The 14,691-nt window shown below is 34.3% G+C and overlaps 2 protein-coding genes across 3 annotated transcripts in view; one reads left to right on the top strand and one right to left on the bottom strand.

Moving 5' to 3' along the window:
• Positions 1-14,691, top strand: part of LOC124162546 — an 85,901-nt gene that overhangs the window by 44,192 nt on the left and 27,018 nt on the right. The window lies entirely within an intron of this gene.
• LOC124162572 lies at positions 5,235-12,735 on the bottom strand. The gene is made up of 11 exons (XM_046539151.1): positions 12,544-12,735; positions 12,183-12,239; positions 12,047-12,095; positions 11,696-11,799; positions 11,353-11,418; positions 10,102-10,247; positions 9,738-9,803; positions 9,568-9,616; positions 8,491-8,633; positions 8,127-8,192; positions 5,235-5,349 (listed from the first exon to the last, which is right to left on the bottom strand). Exons 1-11 carry the CDS (start codon positions 12,557-12,559, stop codon positions 5,287-5,289), a joined length of 825 nt encoding a protein of 274 aa, XP_046395107.1. The 5' UTR covers positions 12,560-12,735; the 3' UTR covers positions 5,235-5,286.

Below are 14,691 nucleotides of genomic sequence, written 5' to 3'. Positions count from 1 at the left end.
AGCGTGGTATGAAATAACTTTCTGTGTCCACGTCGTGTGGTGTAATAGGTTTATAGCTAAGAGGTGGAGTGCATTAATAGTCGATTACCATGACTTTGGAGTTATTTAGTATATGAAGAAGAGATTTCTTTTCAATTTGGTAGAAAACGTTGACAACACAATGTGAGGCGATAATCGATGGCATTTCTTTTTATTGTTAACTACTAATTTGTATTTTTGTCATAGTAAGGTAGCCACGTGTAGATAGTAAAATAAGAATCACGGCTAATTCTGCATCGAAGTATCATAAGAAAGTAAATGAAAAAAAAATATGAAAATTTAAATAAACCAGTAATAAGAAGTGGTATTTAATCAATTTTATTCATATTTTACGTATTAGCGAAGGTTTGGCTTTCAAATTCGTCATAAATCGTAGCTCTACTAATGAATAAGGAAATATAAGGAATTATGTGATTCGAAGCATTTTTTCTGCCATGAGTATCGCAAAAATTAATATTGTAATATATCGCAAAAAATTGTCGAAATATTCTCTGAATATTTAAATTGATATGAATACACCTAGAAATTTTAGAGTCAGACATTTTATTATGTTGATGTATGAAAATGTTTGTAAATTGTTATCTCTATAAAATATGGCTTTAATGATGCTTGACTAACGTGGTGAGAGTGGTTTTCTTAGCGGATGTGATGTAACTTTCTTTGATGGATAGATAAACATTTTATTGAACTGGGAGTTTCAAGTCACTGTTCAATAAAATTTGTACCACTTAGCTGTGAAACAATTTGTTTGCATCATGGTTCAGAGGAGCATGTAAAACAATCACTCAAATAATGCAATGTAGATTATAATTTACATGACTGCATAAGTTTTACATAAAATGAGGAAGTTCCAGGGTAATCGCCGAAAAATTGAAGGAACTACAGAGTGGAAACCCCGGAACACTCCACTTTAATTGAAGCGAAATATTAGAATTTGACACACCCTTTGTTGTAGGCTTTTATCTCGAATATATCGTCAAATTTATTGAGAATCTCTACATGCAACAAATATTTTCGCGAATTTTCAGTTATTAATGGTCTCATTGATTGCATGAAAATGTTTCAAAGTTTCAATGTTTTTAGCTCGTTTGTTCATTATCTCCTTTTCATGAAAATTTGAATTTTTATCATATGAAAGTGCAAAAAAAAGCAAGCGAAGGGTGATATGGAGCGTAGCATTGTATTGTGAAGAGCGAGTGTTTGAAAAAGAATGAGAGGATGTTCCGGGCGTTTTCGCGGTATGTTGGCGTTAAATGGAGACGAGCCTAGGCGATGATATGGTAGTATGTAGCCTTCCGACTATTCGCCGGCTCCTCATTATAGTAACGAAAGTGCTGTGCTTGCGAATGCGCGATTCAAAATTAATACTCTTCGCGTTTATTATTATGAAAAAGTTTGGCCATGAAAGATGACATCCATCGACAGCTAAAAAGTAAACTTTGGGTGCTCGAAATGTGAATATATCAATCCCTATATTATTTAGCAAATTCTTTTGTTGGCTACTTTTGCTGACAGTTTGCCTAATTTGAGCGATGAAATATTTTTAGATCTGTACACACAGGAAAGGAGACTACGGTCTATGAAGACGCCTCTCGAGTGGCTATGAAGGCGTGCGAACTATGGTGACGCGCTTCTCTTCCATTAGTAATGTGACTAAATGGATCTAGCGGTACCACAGGAAGTACTAAAATTTACGGAAAATCGTAATAGGCCAAAAGTAGGATTTTATTGAAGTATAAAACTCAAACAATTTTAAAGGAACATTTTAAATTATGCGATATTTTTGCGTGTAAGTGCAAGGAGGAGCATAAGGTTCCCCAATGAAGAAGTATTTTGAGAGACAAGCTGACGAAAAAAAAGATGATGGCTGCTGGATTGAACCATAAAGAAACTCCACTACTGAGGAAAAAAGGGAATCGTAGGAGAGCTTTGAGTCAACATCGTCAATTATTGTACGGGCAAATAGTATCAAAAATTTTCTTCATCCATTCATCCGGAGAAAATTAAACTGGCGAGAAATTAGCCGATTTGTATCTCTACTTTCCTCGTAAAATAAACATTAAGGACTATAAACTCAAATTGGAACTTCTTCGGGGAAAATTCGTCTGCCAACAGTGATAGAGGTATATGTAAGAACCAAGCAACATCAATGATCGTTCCCGCAACTTTAACTGACACAAAAGTCATAACTTCGTTAGATACATCAAAGCTAGTGTACCAGAATTACTTACGTAGACAGAAAAAGATGCCAATTACTGTAATAAGAAAAGAGAGGTGTCATCAAAGGGCTCCATTTTATTGGAATGAAGGACTATACTCTTGTCTGATGAAAAAAAGCAAGAGGACTTATCAATACAAGTTTAGAGGGGAATGTGTGGTTATATTTGATGAAACAGGGTCCCACTTTTGGAGGTTTGCCTCCCCCGTCGGAGGATTCGCAAAAGTTATAAAATCTGCGATTATCGATTCCTTTCCGAGTGAAAATTAAATACACAAAATTTAAAAGGATTTGATTATGATGGCACCCAGCGAATACCGCCCAAATAGGAGGCATCATCCCTTTGATATAAGCATAATTCAACATACCTTGCAGTGTGGGTAAACTCTTCTCCGAATTCCCACCGGGTTAATTTTTCCATAAAGGCCAACATTTCAAGCTCCGATTCGGGGCTCATCCTAAGGGATAAATTTTGTTGAACCCCGAAAAGTGTTTACCCACATCATTCGCCGGGAAAGCATCAAATCCTATTTCATACCTTACAGTGGTCTATTTGCTAATTGCACTATGTTGACCTAGATTTGCGACATAAACATTGGGAGGGTAATCTAGGGACTCATTTTGCGTTGCTGCAAGGATGCGTTTTGCGACCAATCCGAGATTTTTTTAATTGCTGGATTTGAATATCGACGTAAAGGAGTACCCGCTGATGATATATTGGAGAGAGACTCCGGTTCCTTCGGCTATATCTGAGCTTAGCGCTGTGGAAATTAAAAATCTATTGATGAACGTTCAAATTTGAATTTAAATATTCCTTTTATTAAACATGCGGACGAGAGATTCGGGAAAGAATTTACCAAAACTTTGTTGACAGCAGCGAAAGACGAGGAATGACACTGACATAAGAAATGCAGACTGGAAAACAGGTAATTGAGTTATTCTTTCGTGATTGTTCCTTACCGGGCGATGCTAAAACATCAAATATTAGTAAGACTAACGAAGAAAGACGCACTTGGTGTGAATTTTGGTGCATTTCGGGCGTAGGAGAGGCGAGCGGGGAGGGGACGCTGGCGGCCTTCACCCAAAATCCATTTAGTCACAGCATTAACTATACCGGAATAGAAGTGCATAACCTAAGTTCCCACACCTTACACATTCATAATGGAAGAGAAGCGCGTCAATATAGTTCGCACACTTTCATAGCCACTCGAGAGGCGTCTTCATAGACCGTAGTCTCCTTTCCTGCGTGCACAGATCTAAAAATATTTCATCGCTTCTCTAAAAGTTGGTAACATCGATTTGTTTAACGCCGACGAGGCGCCAAATAAGGGACAAGTCGTCTCACTACGCATCGTTTTTTACCTTCCACCATCTTCTGATTTATATTATCAAAGATGGTCGCCCTCCTAGCAGCACACGCGGGATGAATTTTGCTACATTCGAGGAGTGGGAGGGGGAGAAGCGAGCGGGGAGGGGACGGGATCGACTTGCTGCTCTTGTATCCGCGAAGCTGCGTGGGAGTTGGAATATTTTCTTCGCGGGCGCGGACTCAAATTAGGTATTTTGTGGCTAAACGGTGGCAGAAACGTCAAAATGCACGAAATGTTTGCCCTGTTAGGGCAGTAACTCGGCAAAATCTATAGAGAATGACCAAAAAAGTTTATATTTTTCGAATTTTGACCTTCCCCCCCTAAATTGCATTTGAGCGAGGGTCAGGGGTTCACGTAGAGGTCTCAAATTTTTCAGGCCTTATTTTTGATCGGTCTCACAACTTTTTTTCATTGGGCCAGATGGATTTGAAAAAAATCAATTTTTGCGATCCGCCCTACTGGACATGTGTTGAAAACAGTGTTAAAGGGTAGAATGTTGGGTAAAAAAAAGGAAGGAAGAGAATAGGTTTATTAGATAGAATGAAATGAAGAAGACCTTATTGTGAATTGAAGAGGGAAATCCAGGATGTAAGGAGAGGCTGTCAGAAAAAAAATTTAATACCCCATGGAAGCCTACCTTAATCAGTAGAAAACTTAAATAAATAAATAAATATATTATTGTGTTGCTATTTTATTCATCATTTAAACTCCTTTTAGGAGAAATTGCTCCATTATTTTTGTTTATAAGGATTTGATAAAAACTCGCATGCTCGCAAAACTCTCTCTCATAATGGATTTGATAAAAACTCGCATCTATTTTTTTGTCAATCCTTTATTCCTGTCATTTGTAAACTTGCTGACTTTGGCTCTTTGCTGAATTTTCAAAAGTTAGCAAAAACATAAAGTTGGTTCAACAATAGTGAGAAAAGTAATGAAATTTGAGGACTTATATCTTTCAGTATTCCCCATTAGAGTACCTAAGTATAAACTGATTATTTGAGTACTGCACTGCTAGCAAAAGCTGAGGAAAACATTGAAATCCCAAACTCCACTTTCATTTCATTGTTATAAAACAAATGGAGAAAAGTTAGTATTATAAGGAATTAAAAACTGATTATATTCTAATTGTTGCTATGTATTTAATAATGAAACCAACCTCTTTGGGGATGGACAAAAAAGATTTATTGGCCAACACTTACAACAGCGAGTTCCCAATTCATACTAACAAACAAGATGGAAACAGCAGAAACCAAACACTGATGTAATGTCATTGAAAAGATGGCCATCAAATAAAACAAACTTCTACAAGCAAAAAGACAGTGAATACATTCTGACACCTCTTTTTCCTTTAAGTGTTAGGTTCTGGCACATTAATATTTAAAGTGATATATATGTGCACCATATAAACAAAATCATCACCACTAGTGGGGAGGAACTTCATTCACGTAGACTTATATTTGATTAATGCAAATAAAAATTTCATGTAATAAATTTCAAATCTGCCATTTCCAAAATTCATAGCCCAAGTAGGGTTCTAGTTTTCAGTGTCTTAAGTAAGCTGCTGCATTTGAATATTTTTCTTTCCTTCTCCTTTTGTTTCAGTCACCACCGGCACCGATTATTGCTCCTTAGCCAATGGAAGTTCAGAGCTGTGCAATTTCACCTCCATTCAAAGTTCCCTGGATCTTCAGAATACAGTTCCTCTGCCAATTCCAAATGTGCCTGCCAAGAAGATAAATATTCACCAATTCAGAACATCATCATTCTTTTTATTCACGAATTTCTTTTAATTTTGAATAAAATACGTAGTTTTTTTGCCATTCCCCAAAGGACCTGCAATATACATGATTTCTCTGTAAGGTGACACACATTTTGCAAGACTGCCATGAGTTATTCACCTTTTATGCTCTCCAGTTTCATTTCAAGTCCTGTGGTGTATTGTGTACGTGAAGTGGAGATAAAACTAGGGAATAATAGAATTACTTTCAAAGTCGAAATAAACTAGAAAGCAAAACAGAAGTGGGCTTTGTCACAGCCATGCAATTAGAATGGGATGGAAACTGAAAAATGTATATTGTGAATAAATACTAAAAGTTGGCAAGGACTTGTACCTAAGAAAAACAGTCTTTAATTTATGGTGGAATATATTGAACTCATTGTTGAAATTATTTGATAAATATTTTGTTTGCACCATACATTTTGCTGACTTGCGACATCGCCATATTGGTACATAATGTTTGTGTCCGGTGATCAGATAAGTGTCCAATTTCTTAAGAGCTAATGAAATTCAATTTTGAATTGATTAAGAAGCAATAATAGAAAATGGAAATAATTAATTAATAGTGAATGTTGTATTTACAAAATTAGGTGTAGTAGGAGCACTGCAGTGTGTTGCAGAGGTGCAGAACAGGCTAAACTGGTGACAGCTTCTCCTCTCAAATTTAAGAGAAAGCTAGAAGTTTGACGGACTGGGATTCAGATTTCCTCACTGCAATAAACTTAATGTTAAACAATGAAGCGGGTGACTTCATTCCCAAAATTCTGCGTATCTCTCGAAAAGACTTAAAATTGGGTGCTCTGGAGCAAATAACAATATTTTGTGAAAGAAAGTGCAATGTTCATTCAACCATGAATACTATGAATTTCTACTAGATGCAGCCTGATGATTGGCTGCCAAGCATTCTTGTTTTCTTTTCATTACTTCTCTCGAAATCAGTGAAGGTGTGGCTAATGGAATACATACCCACACACATGTAAATATTCTGAAAATATTTACTTACCATGGTAAATCATTTCCATTAAATTTATTATGAACAAATCTACAATATACTAGCCCATTTCTATTTCGAAAGGGGTTCGACAGAAATGATTTAGGAGGATAACCATTCATTTCTTGTATGGATCTATCCACAAACTCCATTCACTTGACTTGTAGATTGAAGTATCAGTGAGGCCAAAATTATTATCCACTCGCAATGTTTTGTACACGTTTAACATTTTTATTTATTTTATGCATGTAAGTATCAATAAATACTCATTCCTGTTAGTAAATGTTTTGTTGCATTTTTTCTCAACTTGATTACATAAATATTTTGGCTGTTTTTCTCTCTCCTTAAAATTCTCATGGTCCTCATGCCATCACATGTATTGCAAAATAGTGTATAGCCCAGCTGACCAAAATAAAGAAAAGAGTGTGCTTCTGGGGCACCAATTTTCTTTTCAGTCTCTGTTTTCCTGGATGTTTAAATCTATTCGTATCATCCCTAAGGGGCATGTAATGCAAAGGAAAGCCAATCCAAGATTAAATACATATGCCGAGTTTCCAAAAAAAGAAAAATCTCTGAAGCTATGCATTCTCTAGCATTTTTTAATATGTAGTTCAAACAGAAGTACTGCATGTGCATTATGTATTTGCGTATGCTGATTATCAAATTATTATAAAACTTAGTATTTATTACTTTGAAAATTTTAATTATGTATTTTGATAATTAAAAAATGAAGAAAAAATAGCTTCGAAGAAAAATGTAATACACCTATTTATTTTTCTTCTATGCAATGTATCACCTGCAATGGTTTGAATGATAAATGTGCTAATTTGGCACTAAATAATAGAAACAGCAGCCATACAGTATGGAGGATTTAGAGTTTTGAATAACCAATATATCTCTAAAGCATTGATTCAATTTCATCATTATTTGATTAAAATCAAAGCTTTAAATGTGAACCACAAGTCTTGTAGCATGTATTATTTTCATGAAACCCATACATATTTACCGAAAGAGGTAGGTGATAAAACGTTTTATTAAAAAATCTTAATACCTTATTGAAAAATATCTATATACTCTAAGAAAATTTCAGATTTTGAACGGATTGCAGTTGATTATGTTGAATTGAACACAAGAGACAAATCTGCTTAATCTTTAGAGTCCGAAAAAGAATTGCTATATTTTTTTAGAGGAATTAGGTGGACGAAATGGAAAATACTTCCATTAATTTGGTCGTGAGTTATGGGGTTCCAACGATTGCTCGAAATTGGTGTAGAGCGATGACGGTGTCAAAATTAATCAGGGACATTCTTTATATTTTACATATAATGACAATGTAGCATCTAGGATAAAGGGAAAACTATATTAGATTTTGTAGTTTACCCTGGAGACTACAGAAATTAATGCTATCGACCCACCGTTGTAATCATGTTGTAATTTTAAATGCCAAATACGACTGCATTCTATCCATTATCTTCATACAATAGTCCATAAAATATCATTGTAAAAATAATCATTATGTCGTACGGAGAGGCAGAGGAATGCAATACACTTGTGAAAATACGACTAACTTGCTAGTGTGATAGGGGAAAGGACAACTACAACTCCGAGCTTTTTAAACATTATTAATCGGCAAACAATTGTTTGTAAAATATCTGCGGCCCATATAATTTGTTATGCAATAGAATTTCAACGAATTGGATAAAATTGAAATTGTAATTAATCGTAAGTTACCTGTAAATTCCGGGCATGATGAATAAAATGTGCTGGAACTGTTCTTAAGACAGGATCGAAGAGGCACTGTGAAGAGTAAAAAATTAGTTTAAATTTTAGTTATCGAATTAATGTTGCCTTCTAGTTTTTCACTAACAAAAACATTTAAAATAGCATGCTTATGCTTCTTGCCGGATTTATAAAAGTAATCGTGACTGCATGCTCTATGCCATTCAAAGGATTTCAATGTGCGGGATTGAGGATGTCAACATTTTTTTCTGATCAAAATGTATAACGTTTTAATGTTCGTTCAGCATCGTAACAGGTATTGTTTCGAGTAACACCGTGTACAAGTTAAATTTTGAGTGCCAAGATAGGTACTTACTCGTTGGAAAATGATTAGGTGACAGAGTAGTTGAGATCGTTTCTGCTGGGTCTTCGTCTGTTTCATTTTCTCCACGGCAGCAGAAACAAAACGCCGAACCCAACCTAGACATAAGTACCCGCAAAGTCGATCTTTTCGGTGTACTGTAAATAAAACATGATCAAAATAAATTTTTCGTTTCGCTTCTAAATTAGACGAAGTTTGCAGAATATAAAATTTTGTACAGAATGATATGTTGCGCTAACAAGAAAAAAAATCATGTGCTTACTTTTTCTTGACATATGTTGGCACTTCTTTCGGTTGTTCATTTTTTTCATCTGGAATCAAAAGAAAACCTTCATGTATTTAAATAATTATGAAATCCATATGACTTTGCTACAAAAATATTTCTATTATTTTAACTCAATCAAAATTCAAATCAAAATTAATCGTAAGTTACCTTTCATTGCCGGACATGATGAATAAAATTGTCTCGGAGTGCTGTTGATACAGGACCGGAATTGCACTGCGAATGGAAATTGCATCAAAAATTAGTTTAAATGTTAGTCTTCGAATTTATGTTGCCTTCCAATCGTTCATTTACAAAAATAATTAAAATGGAATGCAAATTCTTCTTGACCGATTAAAAAAAGTAATCGTTACTCTATGCTATATGCCATTCAAATTTTTTGAATGTGGGGGATTAAGCGTATTAATACTTTTTCCGAAAAAAAAGAAAAACGTTTTAAAATACGTTCAGCAGCGTAACAGGAATTCTTTTGAGTATCACCGTATACAAGGAAAATTTTGAGTGCCAAGATAGGTACTTACACGTTGGGAAATTATGTATAGATAGACTTGATGAGATAGTAACTGCTTTGGCTTCTTCGTGTGTTTCTTTATCTCCACGGCGGAATGAACAAAACGCCGGACCCAACCCAGATGTCAGTCCCCGCAAAGTTGATCTTTTCGGTGTACTGTAAGTCAAAAATGATCAAAATAAAGTATATTTAAAATTAAAACTAAATTTAAAGTTAAATTTAAAATTTTGTAAAAAATAATATGATACGCTAACATGAAAAAAATTCACGTGCTTACTTTTTCTTGACAAATGTTGGCACTTCTTTCGGTTGTTCTTTTTTTTCATCTGGAATCAAAATAAAACCTTCATGAATTTATATAATTATTAAATCCATGTGACGTTGCTACAAACATATTTCTATACTTTTTACTCACTCCAAATTAAAATCCAAATTAATATTAGTTACCTGCAAGTTCCGGACATGATGAATAACATTTTCTCGGAGTGTCATTGAGACATGACCGTAGTGGTACTGTGAACGGAAATGCATAAAAATTAGTTTAAATATTAGTCATCAATTTTATGATGCCTTTTAATCTTACGGCTAAATAAATAATTCAAATGGAATGCAAATTCTTCTTGCCCGATTTATAAAAGTAATCGTGACACTATGCTAGATGCCATTCAAATTATTTCAATGTGAGGGATTGAGCGTGTCGTTATCCGATCAAAAAGTACAACGTTTTAAAATACGTTCAGAAGCGTGTTAGGCATTCTTTCGAGTAACACTGTGTGCAAGGTAAATTTTGAGTGCAAAGATAGGTACTTACAAGTTGGGAAATTATGTAGAGAGACAGTTGATGAGGTAGTATTTCCTCGGTTTTCTTCGTGTGTTTCTTTATCCCCACGGCGGAAGGAGCAAAACGCTGGACCCAAACCAGATGTCGGTCCCCTGAGTGTTGATCTTTTCGGTGCACTGTAATAAAAGATGATAGAAATTGAGTTTTTGTTTCGCTTCTAAATTAATAGAAGTGTGCAGAATTTTAAAATTTTGTACAGAATAAATATGTTACGCTAACAAGAAAGAAATTCATGTGCTTACTCTATCTTGACATATCTTGGCACTCTTTTCGGTTGTTCATTTCTTTCATCTGGAATCAAGATAAAACCTCCATGAGTTTAAATCATTATGAAATACCTATAGCTTTTCTAAAAAAATCTATAATTTTAACTCACTCCTAATTTAAATCCAAATTAATCATAATTTACCTGTAATTGCCGGACATGATGAATAACATTGTCTCGGAGTGTTGTTGAGACATGACCGGAGTGGCACTGTCAATGGAAATGCATTAAAATTAGTTTAAATGTTAATCATCAATTTTATGATGCCTCCTAGTCGTTCAGTTACATAAATAATTTAAATGGAATGTAAATTCTTCTTCCCCGCTTTATAAAAGTAATCGTGACTCTATGCTATATGCCATTCAAATTATTTGAATGTGCGGGATTGAGCGTGTCAATATTTTTATCCGATCAAAAAGTATAACATTTTAAAATACGTTCAGAAGCGTGTCAGGTATTCTTTCTAGTATCATCGTGTGCAAGGTAAATTTTGAGGGCAAAGATAGATACTTACAATTTGGGAAATTATTTAGAGAGAGGCTTGATGAGGTAGTAACTGCTTTGGCTTCTTTCTGTGTTTCTTTATCTCCACGGTGGAAGGAACAAAACGCCGGACCCAACCCATGTGTCTGTCCCCTAAACGTTGATCTTTTCGGTGCACTGTAAATCAAACATGATCAAAATAGTGTTTTAGTTTTGCTTCTAAATTAAATGAAGTTTGCAGGATTTAATATTTTTACAGAATAAAATGTTAACGCTAATATGAAATAAATATTTATGTGCTTACTTTTTCTTCACATTTCCTGGCACTTCTTTCAGTTGTTCGGTTGTTTCATCTGGAATCAAGATAAAACCTCCGTGATTATAAATTATTTTGAAATCCATATGGCTGTGCTAAAAAATATTTCTATAGTTTTTACTCACTCCAAATTTAAATCAAAATAATCATAAGTTACCAGTAAGTTCCGGGCATGATGAATAAATTTTTCTCGCAGTGTTGTTGAGACAGGACCGCAGTGCCACTGTGAAATGAAATGCATCCAATATTATTTTAAATGTTAGTCATCGCGTTTATATGGCTTCTAATAATTTCATGATGCTAAAACATTTCTTTCGCGATGAATAAATGAGATGAGTTATTTAATACGGCTTACTTATATATATCACATTTTTGACTTTTTTAAATGTTTTACGTAATGAAACATTTATTATTTCAAGCAATACCGCATATTAGGATAATAGGATGTAAATTAATTCTTTTGGGAAATTGATGCTGGGACATAGGGAATGTCGTCGTACCTGCCACGTTTTCTTCGTTTGTTTCATATTCTCCTCTTTGGAGGAAACAAAACCCCGAATTCAACCAAGATGTCAGCCTCCTCGAAGGTGATGTTTTCGCTTGTCTGTTAAATATAACACGAGAAAAATTGCTGATTATCTCTGATGATATCTGTTAGCCGATATTGCATTGATTTAAATTCTTTAAAGTAAAGACTTGATTGCGTAGACTCGCTTTCAAACAGTTTATTTTTCTAATTTTATTCGCCTCCATAATGAAAAGCTGGTTGAATTTAATTCATTTATTTCTCTTTGTTAAATTTTAAATGTTAAATTTTGATTTTACGTCAGAGTATAGAATTTTTCGCTTACTTTCCAATGATATTTGGTCGCACTTCTTCTGGTAGTTCCCTCCTTCCACCTGGAAAAAGGTAATGATTTATATGAGTTACTGACATTTTTTCCGGTGGTGTGGATAAAAAAAAAGGTTTCCGTGAGTTTTACTTACGCCAAACGTTGACTTGGTATCGAAGTGCACCAATTTCTCCCAAGTCGTCGACGGAAACTGGAAGTGAAATGAAATAATGATGTTTATTTTTAGATTGTATTTCAATTTATAAAGTATATTTAATTTGAAAACCGAGTAAAATTGATATCTTTAATTATTATTTTCATTTGAATTTGATATTTTTAGACCAAAGTCCCTTGTGCTCAAACAACATATGACTATATACATATTTTTCTTATTTACTAATATCTAGTGACCAAAGTAATAAACAAAAAATCGTAGAATCACCAATTTCACTCTATTAATGTGTCAGAAAGGTCCTCAGCTTCATTTTCCCAGTGTGAAATAATGTTTTACTCACGCCAAATCTTTTCCATCGTGAATAGCTGAAGATATCCAAGTATCTGGTACAGCTTTCAGCGATTTTATATCTCTTTCCGTGGTTCTTTCTCGAACACTAAGCGTTGTAGATGAAATTCTTCGAGCGTATCACTCGGTTGCTTTAATTATCCCGAAAATTCACTCAAATTCTTTAGAAAATCCCAAGTGCTGTTTGCTAGCGCATGAATTCTCAGAGCTTCTTCTGAACGTTTTGTACCATGACAACCACAACAATTGGTCCCTGCGAATTTATGAATGCACGAGCGCTCAGGGATTGCTTCCCCATCGATATGATTTTAATCGCATTATTCATTGTCTTTAACCTAAGTGAATCAAATAAAGTATTTTTATATATTTCCGGAAGTATTTAGAAAATTATTTTACCAAAAAACTAACCACATAAATTTTATTCCCTGTATTTCTGTTTTCTAATTTGCTCTGAATTGGACGTGTTGCCACTGATTGCTTTTTTTACTTAAATGCGATTTTCATTACTTTGCCTTAACACAGAATTTTTATTATATTTTATTTGTGTACTCCTTACATATTTAATTTCCCACTCATCGCCGCAATTCATTCCTCTTGGAAGTGATGTTATTTTTTGGTTTTGATGTGAAAGCATTGGTCATGTAATTACGTTAATTTTTTATGTATTAATTTAATGGCTTTTATTTTTATATTATTGTAGTGCAATCCCAGTTTTGTTTTTCTTTTATTAGGCTCTGTATTTTTATTTTATTTAGATTTTGATATTTTAAGAAGCACACATACATTTTTGTCCACCAAATTCGAATGTTAGGTTTTTAAACGTTGCGCGTTTAGGAATTTGTATTTGAAATGAATATTTACCCGAATATACTAGAATAAAAATATAATGTGATATTTAATGGGCGAGTAATACGTGACATTTGGGGTGGGGGAATATTTTTTTTTTAAATTCAATGTAACTTACGTTCAGGGGCTGGATGGATTTAAAGTTTAGGGAAGCATGTTGTTCATTTCGTTTTTTATGAGGTTTATTTTGCAACAGGGATATATTTCCTAGGGGTTTCTGATAGTTGAAATTTTTGTTATTAATGCTTGTCTACAAATTTTCTATGCAAGGAAATCCTGCTGTAGAAAAAACTATCTGCAATAAGTCTTTTGTTTCTGATTTGATTGATTTTCACCATATGAAACGAACCGCAGGATTTTCGTTAATTTTGCCATTTAAAGCTTCCTTTAATACAGCATTAGGCTAGTTAGCATATGTATACAGCTCTCTAGAGGTTCATAACCTTGGTTATTTACTTGCTAAAATTAGGTGATAATTATGAATTAAGACAATCGTGACAAAATCAGAATCAATCCAAAGTGTGTAGATGTTGGAATAATTTTTTTCCTCCTTGCCATAGACGCACATTCAAGAGTATTATCGACTTAAAGAACAAAATTGACTAAGAAATGTATAAATATACTGCACACTTATGCAGACCGTTGAGAGTTCATTCGGACATTGGCTGAACTTGAGAGAAAATATTTTAGAGATTATCTTTAGTCAGGAGTTTTAAATATGAGTTTTGCGTAGTCAAAGAATGTTTTTTTCCTATAAGCGTGATCCTACTGAATGTGCTAAATATCTATCTAGCGTGTAGAAAGCAGTAAAAAGTGAAAAATATAACTGAGGGGTATCCTATGAAAAATACCCCAGTCCTCCCGTTAACTAAGCATCTTGATTAAGTCTTCATGCACGTTCATGTCTGCCTATTTTGAGTTTCAGCTTCTAAACTCATCGTACCATGCCTTTGTGTAAGTGGTTTCACAACCTCTTGGAAATAAGATCGATACATTAGCGATAATCTTTTCTTCGGATTCGATTTTCTAATTCATGCGGTGCCTTGTGTAGATATATTTTTTGTCGCCATGTATATAATTCACGCAGAAAACGTATTTATAGACCCCCCTGGGGTATTGCGTGGTATGAAATAACTTCTGTGTCCACGTCGCGTGGTTGAATAGGTTTATAGCTAAGAGGTGGAGTGCATTAATAGTCGATTACTATGACTTGGGAATTATTTAGTATATGAAGAAGAGATTTCTTTTCAATTTGGTAGAAAACGTTGACAACACAATGTGAGGCGATAATCGA

Source organism: Ischnura elegans, chromosome 7 (genome assembly GCF_921293095.1).
Source record: "Ischnura elegans chromosome 7, ioIscEleg1.1, whole genome shotgun sequence".
Lineage (NCBI taxonomy): Eukaryota > Metazoa > Arthropoda > Insecta > Odonata > Coenagrionidae > Ischnura > Ischnura elegans.
This window is presented reverse-complemented; position numbering and strand designations above follow the sequence as displayed.